Genomic DNA, 20,950 nt, shown 5'->3' with positions numbered 1-20,950 from the left:
ATGAATGCTTAACCTCTCCCCTCCACCTTTTTTGTTTAGTGCTCTATGCCTCACAGACGCCCCTGAAATTTCTTCCTCCCTCATGCCTGGAGTGCACTTCCTCCCCAACTCTGCCTGTTGGAATACTTGTCTTCCTTCGAGACTTTGCCCATGTCCTACCTTCTGCAGGATACCATTCCTGGTCACACATATGTATACACCTACTGCTAATTCCTTCCTCTATAAGGTTATCTTTTATTTTTCTTATATGTGCCTTGTACATACTGATATATGTATGTGTTATCTTGAATCTTAGAATGGAAGCTCCTTGAGGGAAGAGACTTTCATTTTTTCGTATTCCCAGGGCTTAGGATAGTGCCTGGAAGGCAGGTTGATTGATTTCAGCATTACTCTTCATCCTAACAGATGTAATAAGCTTTGTGAGTCTGGCATGACCTACTCCTTCAAGTGGGGGACATAAACCCATCCCCCCTGGCTGATGATGGAAACATCCCAGCAATCCTCATCTTGGGAGAAGTCTCATCTTGGGAAAACAGATAAAAGAAGGAACAGCAGCAAGAAATCTTTGGGGAAGAATGTATATATATAGACAGGTCCAAATGCTTACAGGTGAGAGAGGCAGCGTGGGAAACTGGAAGGAGCCCTGGGGCATAAATTGTCAGGCATGACTCATGTGCAGGTTGACCTGCTTTCTTTCCCTCTTTCTTTGTTACAAGGGAGGGATATCCCACAGGGTAGGGAAGTAAGGAGAGAGAGATTTGGAAGTGAGGCTTATGTAAAACCAAAGGATATCGGTAAAAATATGAACAGTTCTTTTAAGAAAGCAACGTGAAGTGGGGCAGAGAAGGAGGGAGGTTGAACAGTTGACCCCGAAGGTCCCTTCCGGGCCTCTAGCGTCAGGACTCTGCGGTTCTGAGCCCGGCCTTCCTGCTTCCCGTCTTGTTTCCATTGATTGATTCAGTCTGCAGCAAAGAAACCACAGGAATCAGAGGCTGGAGCCTCTTGCGATGCGGTCCTCTCCTCCAACTTGGATTTTCAGAGGACAGCAACAGTGGCTCTGCACAAATGTACCTCCTAACCCTAACACCACAGGGGCCTTATAGACCCACGACTGAGAAGGGCCGGGAAATGACCCGGAGCCAACCTTCAGGCCCAGCCAGCTGAGGATATTTATTTATTCTATTTATTCTGAAGCACTGAATGGTCTCTGCAAAGTCATTGCAAAACTCTGCAGCTCCACCTCTGGAAATCCCAAAGGCTCCTTCAGTGTCCTATACTCGGCCCGTGATGACAAACAGATTCTGATTTTAAAAAAACCCTGATACGACACTACAGTGGACCAAATGAACACCCCAGGGGGGCAAAGCACAGGCCAGATCATGGCCTGACCCTCAGCAGTGAACATTATCATCAGAGCTCCCAGTGAGAGAGGAGGGAGACTTCATATGAAATAAATGGAAGAACTCAAAGGACAATGAAACGACATTTTTTCCCACCGGGTTTTGATTACATCTGAATATCTGTGGTTTGTGATGAGTTGTATTTCTAGCTGTATCCTGTCTAAAGGAAGGTGGCCATGTGTAAAGGGAGAGGCAGAGAGAATAGAGGGGAGCAGATGGATAGGGAGGGAGGGCAGTGTGTGTAAAAGACAAGAAATACTCAGAGCCAAACCACATTTTACGCTGTTCTCTGAATATGACTCTCCAAAAAACATACCAGGAGGGTGAAAAAAACAGACATATGGAAACAGAGGAGAGGAGAAAATGGCAAATCAAGTCCACATTCCAGAAGAGTAGAGTTACAAACCTATTTTATAATGCATCAGTAGTGCAAACATTCCCCTTCCCTTACAGCTGATTGTGTCGTAGAAACTCAAGGTAATTAGGTATTTAATGAAGTTTTCACTAACTGCGTATGTAACAAATGCCTTTCTCTTTGGTCGCAGCATCTCTGTGGGGTGGGAAACTCAGCTGGGCTCCCGAGACCTGCTCCTTTGCTGAGTCTAGAGCCACCATTTTGAGCTGGAAGGTGGGGTCACGTTCCCTGTGGCTGCTTCCTCTCAGGTGGCTATCTCTGTGTTTCCATCTGGGTTCAGATGTGTCTCTCTGCTACCAGCTAGATGCAAATAATGGGGCTGTCTACTCCATTGTTTCACAGATGAGGAAACTGAGGTCAAAGGCAGCTAAGTAACCTAAGATCACACATGTAGCAAGCATCACAGAGAGCTCCAACTACTAGGAAACATATCCTGATATCAAGTCAAAGGACTTTTCTGAAACTTCCACCTCTTCCTCCTTGTTCTGCCCTCTGGAGCCAAGGGGGTGGCCAGGTAGGGGCTGGGACTAGGAGTTCTTTGGTTTGGAGAATTACCCCAGGAGGCACCTTCCCTGCACCTTACAGTCTTAGAGTTGCCTATAGCACTGAGAGGTCACCTGACCAATGTTACATCACCAATAAGAGTCAGAGGTTGGACTTGTACGCAGATCTTCCTAGTATCAAGCCTGGCTCTCTATCTACTGCTCTATACTGCCAGTCAGAGTCAGGCAAAATAAGTCTAATTCATCTTTCTATGACAGTACCTCCGCTGAGCTTGGGGCTCATACCTTCCATACTATCATATCTGCCTATGTGATGGCGGCCTTCCACTGGGGACTGAACTCTAATTTTTGTTTTTTTGGTGTGTGTGTGTGTGTGTGTGTGTGTGTGTGTGTGTGTGTGTGTGTGTGAATTCAGTGGGGAATTGGAATGAAGCACAGTCCATGGAAATAGGCATGCACACATGGGCCCTTCCAGTGAGACGTGAGCTCTGGTCTCCTGCTAAAGGACTCCTGACTAGAGTTCAGATTGGCACCAACCAAGAGTATCTGTTGGTAGCTGAGTGAGGGCATTGGGAGGGACCTGGGGTTGGAGGGAAGGAAGTGGAGGACAGAGAAGCCTAGATGGGCTGAGGCTCTTCTCTGCCCTCAGCACCTGGCCAGCCTGGCCTTAGCCTCTTCCCTCCATAGAAGGGGGTTGGCCTGGAGCAGGTGCCTGGTCCCTTTCCGGTGAGCATGTATTCTGGCCCCTTGCTAAAGGATATACATGACCAGATGCTTCCTACTGGTCCCTGTTCGGCTTGTCTCTGTTCCAAGGAACTGAAGGATCAGTCAGGACCCTTTCTCATCATGTGGACTCTGCTGCCAATTTAGAACTGCTCTCTCATCTATCCTTCAGGAAATGTGCACACAGAAAAATCAGTCTGATGACTGCATTTCCCTGAGGAACCATAGGCTCTCATGCCAGGAGGGAGGCAAGACAGGTGGGGAGAACAGTCATTTGGACCCTTGTCTGAATCCTGGTTCTGCCCCTGACTATCTCAGGTGTATCCTGGGTATGTATGTCACTTCCCCCACTCAGGACCTCAGTTTCTTCCTCTTTCAAATGACAGACTTGATGGTGTATGAGGTCCCTTCCAGCTCTAAAGTTATGATCTTAAACCCAAGGACTGCAGCACTCACCCACGGGCTTGGCAGCCTGAGCCTCTCACTATCTTTGGGCCACTCACTTGCCATTTGTCAGAGCCTGGGCTTATGGCAGACACATAATTTCTGAACAAGTCCAGGCTTCTGTCCATGATCTAATACATTTCTTGCCAAGAATCTCCCCCTCCCATCCCCAGACATCAGGCAAACGCCTTGCTGAGCAGATGGGCCCTATGCATTGTCCTGAAGGATGGCAGCTTTCTGTCAAATGATGAATGGTCTACAAGGCTTTTATTTCACCTGTTTGGTTTGGAATCCAAATACAGGCACCCCTGAGCAAAGGCATAAGAGATAGAAGATGGAATGATGTGTACAGGGAACAGGTAGCAGGAAAGAAAAGACATCTAGTCTCTGGGCTCAAGGAGCTGATATTCTTGGGCTGGGTGGCTCTCCTGCTGGACAGCTCCAATAGTTAAGGAGCACTTGGTTAAATCTGCATCTTGGCAATTTTAATCCATTGTTCTCAGTTCTGCTTCTGGGGTCCAACCGCACAATGGCAATCTCTCTGCCACACAGCCCCCTGAATACTGGAAGACAGCTATCCTGCCCTTTCCTTCCCTTCCAGGCTAAACCTCCTCCGCCCAGTTGGTCCTTGTCCTGTCCTATCTACAGAACCCTTGCTGCCCTGGGCATCTTCCTCTGCCTTCTCTCCAGCTCACCAATCACCATTCTAAAAGGCACACCAAGAAACAGGCACAACACTCTACAAACAGTCTGGCACTGGGGCTGCCCCATCCATCAATCAGTCGTTCAATCAACACACATTTATTGAGCACTTGCTGTGTGCCAGGCACTGTCCCAAGTGCTGAGGACAGGGAGTAAGGACTGGATCTATGATTTAACTGGCCGTAGATCTACCAAGAGAGGCCAGCACTTTTTAAGGAACTTACAGTCTTAGAGTTATTCAGAGCTCTGAGAGGTTGTGACTTGTGCCGGGTCACAGAGACAGCAGGACTCTCATTCCATTACTGCACGGCTGGCAAATGCTGGGGTATAGACCCAAAACTGAAGCCTGCCCTCAGGGAGCTTGTATTCTCCCATGTTCTGGACACAATGCCTCTCTTTATAGCCTCTTCACCTGATTAGTCTTGTTGGCTCATATTAAACATATAATCCGCAGAAACACCCCTGATCTTTTACAGGAATTCAAGGAAACTCGTCAGAAATGTCTAGGAAATGATTGACTCAGAGCAAAGAAAACCAAACCCCCAAAAAAACAACGTATATCATGATTACAACAAAAACAAGCCTGAAAAGCGACCAGACTCGCATTAAACACAGTGAAGTGATCAGTCTTGGTTCCACAAAACATATGATGAAATACACTTTCCTCCTTTCGTTATTAGCCTGGTGGAGTAGTAGGGATGTGGAATGTTGCATACCCTGTCAGACAAGGACACTGACTCGATTGGTTTTGCTGGACTTTTCCTTTGTTACAAGGGAAAATTCAATAGCGGGGTGGGGGTGGGGGAGACTGGGAAATGTCTGTGATGGGTAAAACCAGAGGCATCAATAAAACTTTTAAGATTCCATAAAACAGCATCAGGAGTAAATTTTTTAAAAAGCCCTGACTTATCTGAAGGCTCATCTGTCCAAAGAAGGACCTGAACAGCTCAGTTCCCAAAGCCCCGTCCAGCTTCCACATTCTAGGGCACCAGGAGAGTTAGGGTTCATCTACCAGCCACAGCAAGTTCACCAGTTTAGTCCAGATTTCAGGCTGAGTTTTCTGACTCCTGCCAATGCAAAGTTCTAAGTGGTGGCCTGGTGCCCTGCATGTAGAGTCAGAGCATTGGGTCTCAGTCCTGGCTTTGCTACTTCCTGCCTCGGTGACCTTGGGCAAGTCACTTCACCCCTACTCTTCAGTTTCCTCATCTATAAATAAGGGGTTAGACTCAATGATCTCAAAGGACCCCGCCAAATCTGAATTCAAGATCTTAAGATATTCTATTTTCTGAGCAGGTCATGGGTTGGGTTGGAATGCTAAAGTATCCCCCTCTACCACCATCCTTGACTACGGAAAGATCTTCAAATTCACTTGAGAGTCATACTGATCTAATCCACCTCTCCAATTGTACTGAGTCCCAGAGAGGTTCAGGGCCTGGGGTGAGGAGTTGTAGAGCTGGGATGCAAGCCTGGTCCTCAGAACTCAGTAGAAGGGTTCAGTGGACAGAGCTCTGGAGGCAGAGGGCCTGGGTTCAAATCTCAGTCTTTTTACTTACTATCTGTATGACATTGGACAAATCACTGGACCTCTGGGCCCTGATTCTCTCCTCTACATAATGAGGAGGAGGTGCAATAAATGATCCCTGACCCCTATTCCAGCTCTAAATCTGGGATTCTACACTGGATGGATCTTGTGTGAACCTAGTTATTTAAATGCTATCTCTCTGATTAGATTGGGAACTCCTTGAGGACAAGGACTCTTCCTCTTTTCTCCTCAGCACTTAGCACAGTGCCTGGCACAGTGGGGACAGGGCTAAGGAGGGGTCCCAGGTGAGGAAATTTCTTCTCCCCGTGCAGGTTGGCACCTTCTCTGCCACTTCCATTTTTACAGAGTTACCTCTAGGGCAGCAGTTTCTCATTTTGGGAGAGTCCTGGACCCCTCTGGCACTCTGAGGAGATCTACAGTCCTCTCCTTCGAATAATATTTTTAAATGTAAAAAATACAATGCACAGAATTACAAAGGAAAGCAAGCATAACAAAATACAGTTATCAAATATTCATACCTTTTTTAAGTTTGCAAGACCCCAGGTAAAGACTCCTTGCTCTAGAGCAATGAGAGGTTAAGTGACACGGCCAGTGTGTGGCCAAGCCAGAACCTGAACCCGGGTCATCCTGGCTCTGATGATGGCTCCTGTGTCCACTCTACCAAACACCCTCCCCTGGCCTGACCCACAGCAAGCACAGAAATGTTCGTTGAGTTACTGCTCAGTCTTCCAAGAGGAGGCTTTTAAGGAGCTTACTTAAAAGTACTATCCATGGAAAGTTCTACACAGTCAGCTTTGGGATTTGTTTTCCAGCTTGAAAGTGGCCCCTGGCTAGAATGTTCATGATTCTTTTTAAATTGTTCACTTGTAACTCTGGCCCTTTCCTTCCCACACAGACTCCCCTACTAGCTAAAAGTGCATCCTGCCAAGGACCGTCCCAAATAAAGCCCTGATCTGACATCTTGAGAAGCTGAACCTAATTTAAACACTGTGGCAGCAGTCTCCTGTATGAAATCTCCCCCACAATTTATGTTTCTCTGGAAATCCGGCCTTCATGGTAATCAGACAGAGCTTATTTGCGGCAGAAGAGCATGTCTGCCTACCCCCTTCCACCCCCACCCAGGGACCATATTTCTTCTCTCAGCCAGGAAATCAGTTTCAAGATCCTCGGCTTGGCCTCCAGGTACAAATGGCAGATGTATGGGGGGGGGGGGAATGTTTAAGCCTCTTCTGCCTCTCAGGAGCCTCAGACTCCTGAATCATTGTTGGGGGCTCAGAAGAAAGCAACAAGAGTGATGAACACATGGACCCGATCTCCTACAGGGCTAAAAAGACAGGGTGTTTGGAGAACAGGAAGAGGAAGAAGGAGGAAGAGGAAAGTGAAGAAGATGAAGAAGAAAAAGAAAAAGGAGAATGAAGAAGAAGAGAAAGAAGAGAGGAAAAGGAAGAAGGAAGAAGAAGATGAAGAAGAAAAAGAAAAAGGAGAATGAAGAAAAAGAGAAAGAAGAGAGGAAAAGGAAGAAGGAAGAAGAAAATGAAGAAGATGAAGAAGAAAGAAGAACAGGAAGAGGAAGGAAGAAGAAAAGGAAGCAGAAAAGGAGGAGGAATAAAGGAGGAGGATGACGACACAAAAGAAGGTCCCTACACCAAAGCACTAACTTTCATAACTTGGAATTTTCCAGGGCTCTGAGAGGTTTAGTGACTGGACTTGACCAGGGTTTTCTTGATGTCATAGCCAGTGCGCTAGTGCTCACTCATGCTCACTCTCTCTCTCTCTCTCTCTCTCTCTCTCTCTCTCTCTCTCTCTCTCTCTCTCTCTCTCTCTGTCTCTTCTCTCTCCTCCTCCTCCTCCCTCCCTCTCCCTTTCTCTCTCTCACCCCTCCCCCCCTCCCCTACTCAATAATAACAGTAATAACAACAATAGCTGAGCCATAGGTAGAAAACTTCAAGGCTTGCAAAGTTCTTCTTATATATTATCTCCCGTGATCCTCTCAACCATGCTGCAAGTTAAAGTCAGTAAAATGGAAATGATGCTTTTCCTCTGGCAGATGGCAAGAGGTGAGAGACGCAAAACAACCTGGCCAGGTCTGGGCTAGTAAAGAAGTGCCTGAGGTGGGATTCGAACTCAGGCCTTCCTGACTCCAAGTTCCCACATGCCATGCAGTTAACATCCAGAAAACTGACCCTTGGCCTGTTCATTCAAACCGCTTGAAATCCCATGACAACAGCCACAGCAGTAATTCACATCTAAGCACTGCTTTCAGGTTTAAAGGATTTTCCTTACAACCATACGAGGGGAAGTCGCTCAAGCTTACAGGACTTCCGTGGGTGCAAGCTAGAAAAGCCCTGCTGCAGAGGAGAGAGCTCCCCCTTGGGCTGAGTGCCTCCAAAGAGGTCACCTCCAGGGAACAGCTTTGTCCTCTACATTCTGCCCCAGACACTTCATACCAGTGGGACCGTGGGTAAGTAACTTACTCTGCTGGAGACAGTTTCCTCATCTGTAAGATGAAGGGGTGGACTAATCAGCTTCCAATGTTTCTTCCAGACTATGTCTATGATCCCCTGATCTATTTAAGGGATTTCTAATTTTGCCAAGGTTCTCAGTGTGTGGATACCAAACAAAGGCTGACCTTGACCTTCTCTGAGAACTAATCAGCATGGAGACCCCCAGACCAGACTTCCCTTTCAGACTCTCTCACACCCACACACTGTCCCGGGCTTCTGTCAGCCCTGAAACCCACACGGTCTCACGCCAGCCACAATCGCTGAAGAACAAGGGGGCAGGACCCTCAAAGAAGTATCCAGTACTTGGCTACTTGGATGTGACCTCTCCAAGTTATTAAAACAATGAGTTCTAAAATCCACAAGTGATGCGGTCTGGGAGCAGAGCCCTGGTTTCAGAGAACAGACTAAGTTGGGTAAACATATTTCTGGGCCTCTCAGTGGAAATCTAAACCCTGGCAAGGGCACTTGGCTCCCTCCAGTGCACACAGGGCTTTGAGATGATGTCCTTGAGAACTGTGGTGGTCACAGAGCTACTTCAAAATGGCCCCAGGCTGGGGACCAGTGGTAGCTGGGCACTTCTTAAATAAGCTACCTCAGGACTACAATCCATCCCCTGACATACACCAAGCAGGGAAGGGGCTTATTGGCTCACCATGACCTCTTCTGGGTTCCCATTGGCTACTTCCACCACCCTGAGAGTCGCATCCACTTTCACTTTGGCTCGGGTCACAAATTGGATGACTGATGAGCTATCCTGTAAGGAAAAAAAAAACACCACAGGACAGTTAAGACATCTTTTCCCCCCAATAATAACTATGCATGTTACCACAGAGCAGAAAGGGCCTTCATCTACTGCCTCCTGTCCAGGAATGAGAGTCTCTTCTAGGACACAGAAGGACGAATATGAACCGTGAGGTATCTCCAGGAAAACAATATAGCTGTAATGACTATAATGTTCTCAGTCAACAAGCATTTATTAAACACCTACTAGGTTCTAGGCATTGTGCTAAGTCCTTGAGAAACAAAGAAAGGTGAAACCAAAAACCAAAATCCCATCACCTGCTCTCAATGGGCTCACAGCCTAATGACTTATGGGGGAGGCCACGTGCAAACAACTCTGTAAAAATGAGATACAGACAGGATAAATGAGAATCAGCAGAGGGAAGGGCCTAAGGGAAGCATTAAGGGGACACGGGGCAAAGCTTCTCACACTGGCACCGCAGGATCATAAAATGCATGAAGGGAATAAGATGCAAGAAGACAGGAAAGGTTGCAAGGGACCAGGTCATGAAGGGCTTTGAATGACAGAGGAACTGGAGTTCATTGAATAGGAGCTGTCCTTTAGAAAAGTCAGTTTGTCAGCTGAGGCAAACTCAGACATGGAAAAGAGATTAGACAATGAACCTCCCTCCCTTCTTTGTGGACTGGGGTGCAGGGACTACAAATGAGGAACATCGCACACACCGTCTGATACAACTGATGGGTATCTTACAGATGAGGAAACTGTCTCCAGCAGAGTAAGTTACTTACCCACAGTCCCACTGGTATGAAGTGTCTGGGGCAGAATGTAGAGGACAAAGCTGTTCCCTGGAAGTGACCTCTTTGGAGGCACTCAGCCCAAGGGGGAGCTCTCTCCTCTGCAGCAGGGCTTTTCTATTCTTTTCTATTCTTGGTTACACAAGAATGGCTCACTCCAGAAGCAAATGGGGGGATGGGTATATTTGGAAATGAAGGTGACAAAGAATCGCTCCTCCAGCATTCCCCATCCCGCCACCCCCAGGCTGATCCACTCTCTTCTTCTTGCCTTGAAGATTTCCAATATCCAGGAATGCCCCAGCTCCAGAGGCAGCCCTTTCTACCGAGGGGGCAATTCTAAGTGCTGGAACCTTCCTGCACGTGGGAAGCTTCCATTCCTTTCTGCTACCACGATTCTTCCCTCTGGGGCCTACAAGACCACGGCTAATCTCTCTATTAAATGGTGGTCCTTCAGATACTTGAAGATGGAACTTGTGACCCTCTCGCTTCTTCTCTTCACCAGGCTCTTCCCCTTTGTACACCCACCATTGTGGTCACCCTCTTCCAGACATTCCCAAGCTTGTTAAAATCCTCCCTAAGATGGGACTGTATACAGTACTGCAGAAGGAGCCTTACCACACCAGAGTTCAGCAGAACTGTAACCTCCTCCCCTCCCCTCAGTCTGAATATAGCATTGCTATTAATGCAGAATCACACTAGATGAGCTCTAGGCTGACTCATACTGAATTTGCAAACCACTAAGCTTAACAGCAAAACAAAACAAAACTAAGATCTCAGCAACTGGCCCCATTGCTTCCTGGCAAATAGACGGAGAAGAAATGGAAGCTGTCGGATTTTCTATTCATGGGCTCAAAGATCACTGCAGACAACGACTGCGGCCATGAAATTGAAAGACGCTTACTCCTTGGAAGGAAAGCTCTGGCAAATCTGGACAGCAGACTGAAAAACAGAGATGTCACCTTGCCAACAAAGGTCCACATAGTCAAAGCTAGGATTTTTCCAGTAGCAATGTATGGCTGTGAGAGTTGGACTAGAAGGAGAGCTGAGCACCGCAGAATCAATGCTTTTGAGTTGTGGTGCTGCAAAAGACTTTTGAGAGTCCCTTATAGAGCAAGGAGATCAAATCAGTCAATACTTAAAGAAATTAATTCAGGCTCATTCACTGGAAGGTCAAATAGCGAAGCTGAACCTTAAATACTCTGGCCACATAATGAGAAAATGGAACTCATTGGAAAAGATGCTGACGTTGGGAAAGGTTGAAGGCAAAAGGAAAAGGGGATGGCAGAGGAGGAGAAGGACAGACAGTGTCATGGAAACAAGGAACACGAGCGTGGACAGACTTTGAGAGAGAGTGGAGGACAGACGGGCCTGGCGTGCAGTGGTCCACGGGGTCACGAAGAGTCAGACATGGCTGAACAACAAAAATACCTGTGTGATAAGGAAAAACCACGTAGGAGATAATGGGCCAACTTCTTATTAAAAGATATTATTAAAGGAAATTATCCTTTAATTTATATAATTTAATAATCTCTCTGATATTTCCTTTCATTCAGGATTTTATAAATGAATATAAAATACGGAATGAAATAAAATACCAGATATGTTGGCCTAAAGATTAGACAAGTCTTTGACCAGTACTCCTAATTGGTTTCTCCTCATAAAATATATCCTATCTATTCTCCTCAAGCTTAAGTTTTAAACTTTAAAAAACCCTCTCCTAACAGTAGATGCTGAGCAAATAGAATTTCATCAATCAAAGCTCCAAATCCCCTTATGTCCTGATTCACCAGATATCTGGACACCAGGAGGCACACAACTGGAAAGGTTGATAATGGGGAGGGAGGAGGCAGGCAGCTGTACAGGGAAGATGCTGCATTGGTACAGCTGCCTGAAATTGTTAATTATTCTCCTGAGCAATCATTCCTTTGATGCCCAGGATGGAGATGGTTTGTGACAATGTGCAGAAGGGAGTTTGAGCAATGAGTTGACCTGGTTTTGCAGAAGACAAGAGAGAGTATGAGTTAATGTGTGTTGAAGAAGAGTCAGAGTATATAGTTGGTGTAGGCAGTCCCTAAAGCAAGAGTCCTGGCACCTGGATTTGTGAGAAGGCACAGAGAGGGAGTGCCTCTTTCAGGACACTCAAGTGGACCATCTTGGCTGGGTGTAGAATATATCAATAGGAGTAATCTGAAATAAGTGAAAATAGGTGAGTTAGAAAGTGACTGTGTATGTTATCCTAGAGGCAATACTGAAGTTTTCTGATCAGGAGAAGAATATCAATTGATCAAGAAATATTTGTTGAGTACTTACTATCTGTCAGTCACAGTGTTAGGCCCTAGAAATACAAATACAGAAGGGAGACAGTCCCTGACCAAATGGAGTCTAAATTCTACATGCCAGACCAATGCTTTAGCAGAGTAATTTGGGTAGCTGTGAAGAGAATGGATTGGAGAAGGGAGAGGCTGGAAATTGGGAGCCCAATCAGAAACAATCCAGGTGAGAAGTGATGAGGGCCTGGTCTGGGCGTGTAGCCTTATGAGTAGAGAGAAGGAGATGAATAGGAGAGACAGAGACAGAATTCACAAGATACACATACACACACACACACACGCACGCACGGACCAGGGAATTCTTCCCCAAAAGAACTAGAAGTTGTTCAGAAACCCACACCTGAGGTCTGCCCATAGGATCCTGGACCTACCCATTTTCCAGATGAGGAAGTGGAGGCCCAGAGAAGTTAAGGTACTACAGGTACCAGATTAGCACAGTGGGAAGTCAAACCCAAATCCTCCTTCTAACACTTCATATTGACAAGTGAGGAGACATAGCCTCACCTGGAAGCCTTTCCCTGTTTTCTGCACTCCCTTGGGTGTGAGGAGCTAGAGTCCTGCCTGAAGCCTGGCTCAGGTTTGACGCCTCCGGCTGTCCAGGGCCACGCTTGCCTGGGCACCCAGCCAGGCACTGAACTCAACATTCTCTCCCACATGACCCCTTTGAGACTGAATCAGTCATCACAGGATCATTAAGCCAGAACTGGAGGCATTTATGAAGTGCCTCCTGTGTGCCAAGTACCAGGCACAGTACCTGGGATAGAAAGACAGAAGCAAAACAGGGCAAAATGCTCTTGAGGTGATGACATTCTAACAGGGGGGAAACTTGCACATCACCAGAGTACACATATATATGTATACGGTAACCTAGAAGTGCTCCTCTGTATCTGAATATAATTTTAGACACATATACATATGTATACATACCACATGCAGACCCATCTGTGTATGTACGGAGAGGCAGCATGACAAAGTGAACAGAGAGCTGCCCTCAGAGTCTGGAAGACCTGGCTTCACTTTTTCTCTTTTCCTTTTTCAATTTGGTGGGGGAGGACAGGGGAAAAGACAAATGCTTCTTAACTGAAAAAATTTTAAAACTAAAAATTGATCTGCATTCAAGTTCTACCTCAGACATGATCACTGTGTGACTGTGGGTAAGGCATTTAACCTTAAAGGGCTCTAATTCAGGCAACTGTCTGACTATGAGATACAGAGAAGGTGTTGACCTACGTTGGTACATGGAGTGTCCTCCTACATCAGTGAAATGACAGGTCCCGCCTCTATCTCTATAGGTATGGGATAGAGAAACACACACTTACTAGCTGCGTGAATAAAGCACTGGACCTGGTTTGAATCCTGTCTCAGACACTTCCTAGCTGTGTATCCCTGAGCAAATCACTTAGCTGCTCTGTGGCTTAGTTTCCTCATCTGTAAATTAATGGCAGTAGACTTCTAATGGTCCCTTCCACTTCTAAATCTATAAATCTATGAAAACAAATGCAAAGTAACAAGATGGGGTGGGGGGGCAGAGGACACTGGCAGCTTAGTAGCAGATGGGCTAGGACAGGCCTCCTGCAAAAGGTGATGCTTGAGCCGAACCCTCTCACTGGAACTGGCATTTCCTCCTGAGAGGACCTCAGTCCAACCCAAGGCCCCATCAGACCAGACACCAGCTCTCCACCCCTGCCCCCTCTTTCACCAGCTCCAGACTGGTGAAAACTTCTCTCTTCTACATGTAGCCACTCAGAGCCCCACAGGGTCCCCAGCATCTCACCTTTAAAACAGGGCACACCTGCAAATACAATCTGGACTCTCTGTCTTGTCAACTACAACAAGAGAATACACAGAAAAATCCGAGCTTCCAGGACAATGCCAAGGCACATCATGGCACCAGAGACAGCCTCAGCTGGACGCCCCATGTGGAACTCTCGCTCACTAAGTCTGAAGCACAAGACCAGAAAGTCTTCATTATTTATCTCAACAGCAAAAGAAAATGAAATAGAAATGAGCCCAGACCAAAGAGAACTTGGCCACCTAAAGTCCTATCTTTAAATTTTCTGACTCTAGCCAAAGTGACTGCAGGCATAGGTCCAAAGAAAACCTGGGCCCGACGGGCTGTTGGGAAAACACGGCAGCCTGGGGCGGGGGCAGGGGTGTGTGTGTGTGTGTGTGTGTGTATGACAGAGACAGAGAGAGACAGGGGAAAGAGACAGAGAGAAAAGAAAGAGAGGAGAGAGAGTAGGAAAAAGGAGAGAGGGAGAGAGAATGACAGAGAGAGAGAGAGAGAGAAGGAAAAAGGAGAGACAGAGAATGACAGAGAGAGGAGAGACAGAAAGACAGAGAGAGAGCATGCTCAGGGAATTATCCATTGGCAGTCCTGCTACCCGTGTGACCTTTGGCAAGTCACTTAACCTTTCTAGGTCTCAACGCATTGGTGAAGAGACAATTGGATTCGATGACCCCTTCCACCTCTAAACAGAGCAGCAATAACAGGGCCCACCTGGGCCTCCAAGGTCTTCGGGCTGTTCCACCTTCCCAGGTGCCTCCCCTCACTCGTTCCCCGTCTCCACCCATGTCCAGGGTTTCCCAGAGTGCCTCCACCCAATGACACAGACTCGTTGATGAATGCCCTGTTCTCAAGTGAACCTGCTACCGGTGCCATAATCCCTACATATGGGTCTGGGAGGCCCTGCTACAAGCCAGGTTTGTCCTTGTAAAATCAAACAGTAGCACAATCTGAGGATCCTTGGGCTGTCCAGAAGGCATCTGGAGGCGGGGCTGGGTTTAGAGCAGAAGCCTTGGGTCCAAACCTTGGCTCTGCCCCCTTAATCACTGAACCCCTCGGGGCCTCATTTTCCTCACCTGTCCAATGAGTGGGTTGGACGAGCTTCTGAGGTTTCATCCAGCTTTCAATCTATGAATCTCCTAGCCCATTTTTAAATGAAGATAGAATAGTGACACCCCATGGAGGGTGAGCCTCACTTTACCTAGGGCCAGATTCTCCTCTTGCTAATTAAACAGTGCAGTGCCCTGGCTCCCAGCCCAAAAGGAATCAGACCATTCAAGGTCTCCAGGGTTGAGTCCAGCCAGTCAAGAGTTACCTTGTTTATCTCAGCAGCCATCAGGCAGGAGAGGACTGCAGACACAGCAGTCAACTAGGGGTCAGGCAGGGTAAAGATCCCATCCCCGAGTCCAGTGTGCAAAGCACCATCTCCACTTCTAACTTGAACCATCTCCTCCGCTGTCTAACCCTCACTCTAATCATTTTCTATCCACCCTAATTTCTCTATGTCCAAAGTACCAAATCCTGTCATGCACAGTCATTAAATTTGCCATCATAATATTTACCCAAACCAGTTTCTTCCTGCATCAAAATGGAGGATGTGTATTATACAGGAAATGTTCCTGCAGCCGGTCATATAAATGTAACCACTGGTACATTAACCTCTTTATGAAAGAATTCTAACCTGGTTGTGTTTTCACAGAAACTGAAGGATTAAGCATAAGGAAAGAGGAAGAAAATAATCTCCTTTTGCAGCTAATATGATAGTTTACTTAGACAACATAGAGAGTTAACTAAAAAACTAACTGAAACATTTAAGTACTACAGCCAAGGTGTAGGCTATAAAACAAACCCACATAAATCATCCACATTTCAGTATATTACCAACAAAATCTAGCCAGAAGTAACAAATTCCATTTAAAATAACTATAGACAGCACAAAATATTGAGCCAATAGAATAAAAATGACAATACTGCCTAAATTAATTTACTTATTCAGTGCCACACTAATCAAACTGCCAAAGTATTACTTTAGAGAGCTAGGGAAAAATAATAACAAAATTCATCTGGATATAATACAATAAACATAACAAAAGGTTAAGAATATCAAGGAAATTAATTTTTTAAAAGTGTGAAGGAATGGGGCATGAGCGTACTAGATTTGAAACCATACTAAAAAAAACCCCTACAATCACTAAAGTAATTTGATACAAGATAAATAATGAGATTGATTAGTAGAACAGGTTAGGAACAGTAAGTAAATGAGCACAGCAGCCTAGCGGTTGATAAACTCCAAGACCTGAGCTACTGGGGCAAGAGCTCACCATTCAACAAAATATTTGGGAAAACTGGAAAGCGATTTGGCAGAAACTAGGTATAGATCAACATTCATACAATATACCAAGACAAATTCCAAATAGGTACATGATTTAGACACAAATGGTACCAACATATACAAATTAGAGAAGCGCAGAAGAAATTACCTGTCAGATCTATGGACAAGGGAGGAGTTTATGGCCAAACAAAAGATAGAAGAGTTCACAGGAGATAAAAAGAACAATTTTAATTACATCAAATTTAAATGTTTTTTGCACAAACAAAACAAATGCAGCTAGAATTAGAAGAGAAGAAGGAAATTAGGAGAAAATTTTTGTAGCATTTCTCTGAAAAAAAAACTCATTTCTAAGATGTAGAGGGAAAAAATAAATTTTAAAAAGATATATAGGGAACTGATTCAAAATCATAAGAATGAGAGCCATTCCCCAACTGATAAATAGGCAGCACTCATATGAATAGGCAGTCTTCAGAGAAAGAAATCCAAACTATCTATAGTCAGAAAAAAATCTCTAAATCCCTAAAAATGAGAAAAATGTGAATTAAAATAACTCTGAGGACTACCTCATATCCATCAGATTGACAAGAAAAGGAAAATGAAAAATTCTAGAAAGGTTCTGGGAAAACAAATACTTTAATTCACTCTTGGTAGAGCTGTGAACTAGTCTAAACATTCTGAAAAGCAATTTGGAATAATGCCCCCAAAGCCATTAAACTATACATACCTTTTGATCCAGCAATACTGCTATTAGGTCTACACCCCAGAAAGATCAAAGAAAAAAGAAAAGAACCCATATATACAAAGATAGTTATGACAGACACCTTTTTGTAGTGGCAGAGAAGTGAAAAATGAGAGAAATGAGAAAATGCCCATCAAGGGAATGGATGAATAAGTTATGGCATATGATTGTGATGGAATACTACAAAAAAAGAAAAATCTGAGCAGACTTTTATGAACTGATGAAAAATGAAGTGAACAAACCAGAATAACAATGTATATAGTAACAGTAATATTGTAAAGAAAAATAACTTTGAAGGAGTTAGGAACTCTGATCAATATAATAACCAACCCTAATTCTTAATCCTTCTAATGTTGAACATGCTACCCACCTCCAGACTGACAGAGGAATAACGAACTCAGAGGACAGATTGAAGTATATTCTTTTTGGCCATAGCTAATGAAGAAATTAAATTATGCATATTTGTAATGGGTTGTTTTTCTTGCTTTCTCAGTGGGGAGAGAGGGAAGTCAGAGGGACAGAAGTTATAGATGAAAGATAAAAGAAAACTGAATATATTTTTAAAGTTGCTTTAGGTTCAAGATATAAAAGTCTTTCTGCGTTGGGCACTGTGCTAAGTGGTAGCAATGCAAAGAAAAAATCCCAGCTATTCCTGAGCTCCAGGAGTTTATTCTAGTGAGGCAAAGGGCACGTACACAGATAAGCAAATAGAAAATAACTTCAGGGTGCGGGACCCTCACAATCTGAGAGGGATCAAGAAAGGCGCCATGCAAGAGATGATACTTGAGGTGAGACCTAAAGGAAGCCAGGGTATCTAAGGGAGTGAAGAGAGTGTGTATTCCACACAAAGAGGACAATGTAGAACAGGAGATGAAATACTGTATATAGGGAACAGCCAGTAGACTGATAGTGGGAAAGAGGATGTGCATTAAGCCTGGAAAGGTAGGGCCAAAGGGCCATGATGGTATTGCCATCAGTGTATCTAACCCTGTCATTGACTTTCCTGTGGGCCTTGCCAAGACCAGGGCTATTCAGAGGAGTAATAGGTAAGGCTGGACAGGGACTGTTTAATTTCCCTTTGTTTCCCTATTACCAAGGACAGTGTCTGTCCCTTAATACATGCTTGTCCATAGCCAGATTGATCTGGAACCCAAGCCTAGTGGGAAAGTGGTCCAGTGAACTTCGAGGGTTCAGGGCTGGATTCCTCACCTTCTTCAATATCTCTGTGTTCAGGAGCATGTAAAGGTCAATGCTGCGGCTCTCCTCTTTGGCCAGCGTGGTCAGGTTGCACTGGATACTTAGGCACGGGGTGCCAACTCTGTTACAGTCCTGAGAGGAAAGGACAGAAAGCTGTCACCCGGGAGCAGGAAGAAAGGAGGATACTTGCCTTAATCGTCCTGGGCTTAAGTGGAGCCAGGGATGGGGGATAATGGCCTTGGAGGCGGGAAGAAGTGGATTCAAATCCTGCCCATCACTTGCTAGCTATGTGACCCAGGACAAATCACTTAATCTCTCTCTGCCTCAGTTTCCTCTCCTGAAAAATGAGATTAGCAACACTTGTACTACCCTGAAAGCAATGGCTTTATCTCTGGAAACACTACAGAAATGTAAACTTTCATCATTACTCATCCACTCTGATGGGTATCTCATCGAGGCAGGGGAATGGCCTGTTTCCCCAGATCTCCATCAGGAGGTCTTATTTAGCTAGAAGGGCCTGGGGGCTGGGCCTGTCCTTACACTGTCTCGTTGAATTCAAATGAGGTTCTTGCATATGGGTTCCATTATCAAAGTCTTGGTTATTAATACTTTTGAATCAGAATCCAAAAAAATCACAATGGGCTGAATATGATGAGATGAAATTTAATAGGGAGAAATGTCAAGCCCCATGCTTGGGTTCAAAAAAATCAAAGGTGCAAGTACAGCCTGGTGAGATTTGGCAAAACAACATGTAAAAAAATCTAAAACAGAATACCTAGGGTTAGTTTTTTGTTTTGGTTTGAGTTTTTTGTTTTTTGGTTGGTTTTTTTTTTTTGGTCTGTCCTATGATTTCACCAATGTATGGAACTCTTGGGTCGAACAACCTCTTCTAGTAAGGCAGATTGGCATTTGTGTTGCAACTTCAAGTCTTGGACAGTTGTCCAGGGTCACAGGATCACTCCATGCCAGAGGCAAACCTTGTACTCAGCTCTTCTTGACCCTAAGGTTACCGCCTTGGGGCATCCGCCATCCGTGGTGGATGCCCCACAACTATATACTACAAACTTCCTAGGAATCCATCACGTGACATGGCAGCTAAGAGAGAGAACACAACTTCAGGGTGGATTTGGTGAACCAAAGGGTTCAGAATGGGGAGGGAATGTAAGCTTGCTGTCATGTGCCCTGCACACACTGCATGTGAATTGCTGTGTTCAGTTTGGAGGTAGCACATTTTGACTGATGTACCAGTAGGACCTTTGACTTCACATCACCCTTTGGACTGATCAGCAAAACACAACTTGAGACACACTCGTATCAGCCAAACTCTTGCTGTACAGATGAAGAAACTGAGGCCAAAGAATTTAAATTAATCCCCCAAGGTCACAGAGCCAGTTGGGGGGTAGAGGCAAGATAAGTCAATGTTCTGTCTGCTGCACCTCAATGTCAGGGAAGAGCTTAGGCAACTGTGAGGAGTAGGCTCACTTCCAATCTCAGCATTTCATACTTCTTTCAAAGCATATATTTATGTTTATGTATAATTTCTTTCTGCACCTTAGTTGCGTGCTCAGAATCTATCTGCCTCTTTTGTCATCACTACTCCTTGCCAGGCAGTTTAAATCCACAAAGCCCACTTTCCAACCTACCAAAGTGACGGGGTTAAGAAGTTACATGTTTTTGCCCAGAGAAACAGAGTGAATAGCTGGAAAAAACTCTGGATTCCAAGGCATAACTTCTGCAGAGAAACAATATGAATTCTGGGCACGAGAAGAAAGATGATTTCAGGGGGATTCAGGACTGGAGCCAAGACCACATTTCCAACCAGCCTCACTTCTGATGCCCCGTCCAGACAGTTCGTAAGTAGACTGACCTTAGCCAGTAGCAAACAGTTTTAAGATTTTGTAGAAAAATGTGAAACCATGGACTGATCATTTGTACTATGTAAACAGGGGCCTTTTGGCCTGATCGAGCTGGGAATGGGGACATTTTAACTTCTGTTACAGAACAGACAAAAGTAGGGTATATACATGACTTTGGAGCTTGGAGTGGATTGGGAGATGAGTAAGGATACCAGAGGAAATTTGGGCACAGTAAAAATAAAAAAGATCAATAAAAATCAATGACATTTTATGTTTTTAAAGGGGGCAAGTGAGCAATTTCCCATAGGAAGAAGAAACATCAGAAAAGACAGGAAAAAGTGACTTTGGGGATTCTTTTCTAGTCAGTCACCAATATTTCTGTCCAATTTTGATTAAGATTGGAACTAAGTTGTAAAAAGCATTCCTTGTTTCTGTCTGGTGCGTTAAAAGGATTATTGGCTCTCTGGAGCCATGAGATTTCCTGAATCTAAATAGAGTGCTTCGATTTAAGGTTCATACTGACAAATGCGATTTATTCATAATCCTTAAATCCTTGTAATTCAATCGCTGCAAAGGCTAATTTGGGAATAACACCCAGGCACACACATTCCTCCATCCAGACCCAGAAGATGGGTCTTTTCTCTTTGAAATTCTTTCCCGAGGAGGGCCATGGAAGGAATGCCCACTCACACAAGTGAGCCCCACAGCCTTACCAGTACTTTTCGTCCAGACTTGGTGAAAAATGCAAATATTGTGTGAAAAATGTTTTCCTGTTCTTGAGGGATAATGCATGGGGTTGGATTCTTTTGAAAAGAACAGTTTCCTTTCTCTTGACCAACCTGAAAAGAAAAGAAAAAACAACACGTCAAGACCTCAGGAGAAGATGGGGTTAGAAACATTAACCATTCCTTGGGTCGTCAAGGAGCCAACCAGTCAAGCT

The 20,950-nt window shown here is 45.0% G+C and overlaps 1 protein-coding gene across 1 annotated transcript in view; it reads right to left on the bottom strand.

The window, feature by feature from the left end:
- Positions 1-20,950, bottom strand: part of ITGA9 (integrin subunit alpha 9) — a 354,182-nt gene that overhangs the window by 24,230 nt on the left and 309,002 nt on the right. The window contains exons 24-26 of the mRNA XM_020979532.2: positions 20,724-20,849; positions 18,167-18,286; positions 8,887-8,988 (exon numbers count right to left, since the gene is read on the bottom strand). Coding sequence (XP_020835191.1) covers positions 8,887-8,988; positions 18,167-18,286; positions 20,724-20,849 — 348 coding nt within the window. The remainder of the gene's footprint in view (positions 1-8,886; positions 8,989-18,166; positions 18,287-20,723; positions 20,850-20,950) is intronic.

The sequence above is a fragment of the Phascolarctos cinereus genome, unplaced genomic scaffold (genome assembly GCF_003287225.1).
Source record: "Phascolarctos cinereus isolate Bilbo 61053 unplaced genomic scaffold, phaCin_HiC Scaffold_4;HRSCAF=312, whole genome shotgun sequence".
Taxonomy (NCBI): Eukaryota; Metazoa; Chordata; class Mammalia; order Diprotodontia; family Phascolarctidae; genus Phascolarctos; species Phascolarctos cinereus.
The sequence above is the reverse complement of the archived record's forward strand: the minus strand, read 5'-3'. Positions and strand labels throughout refer to the sequence as shown.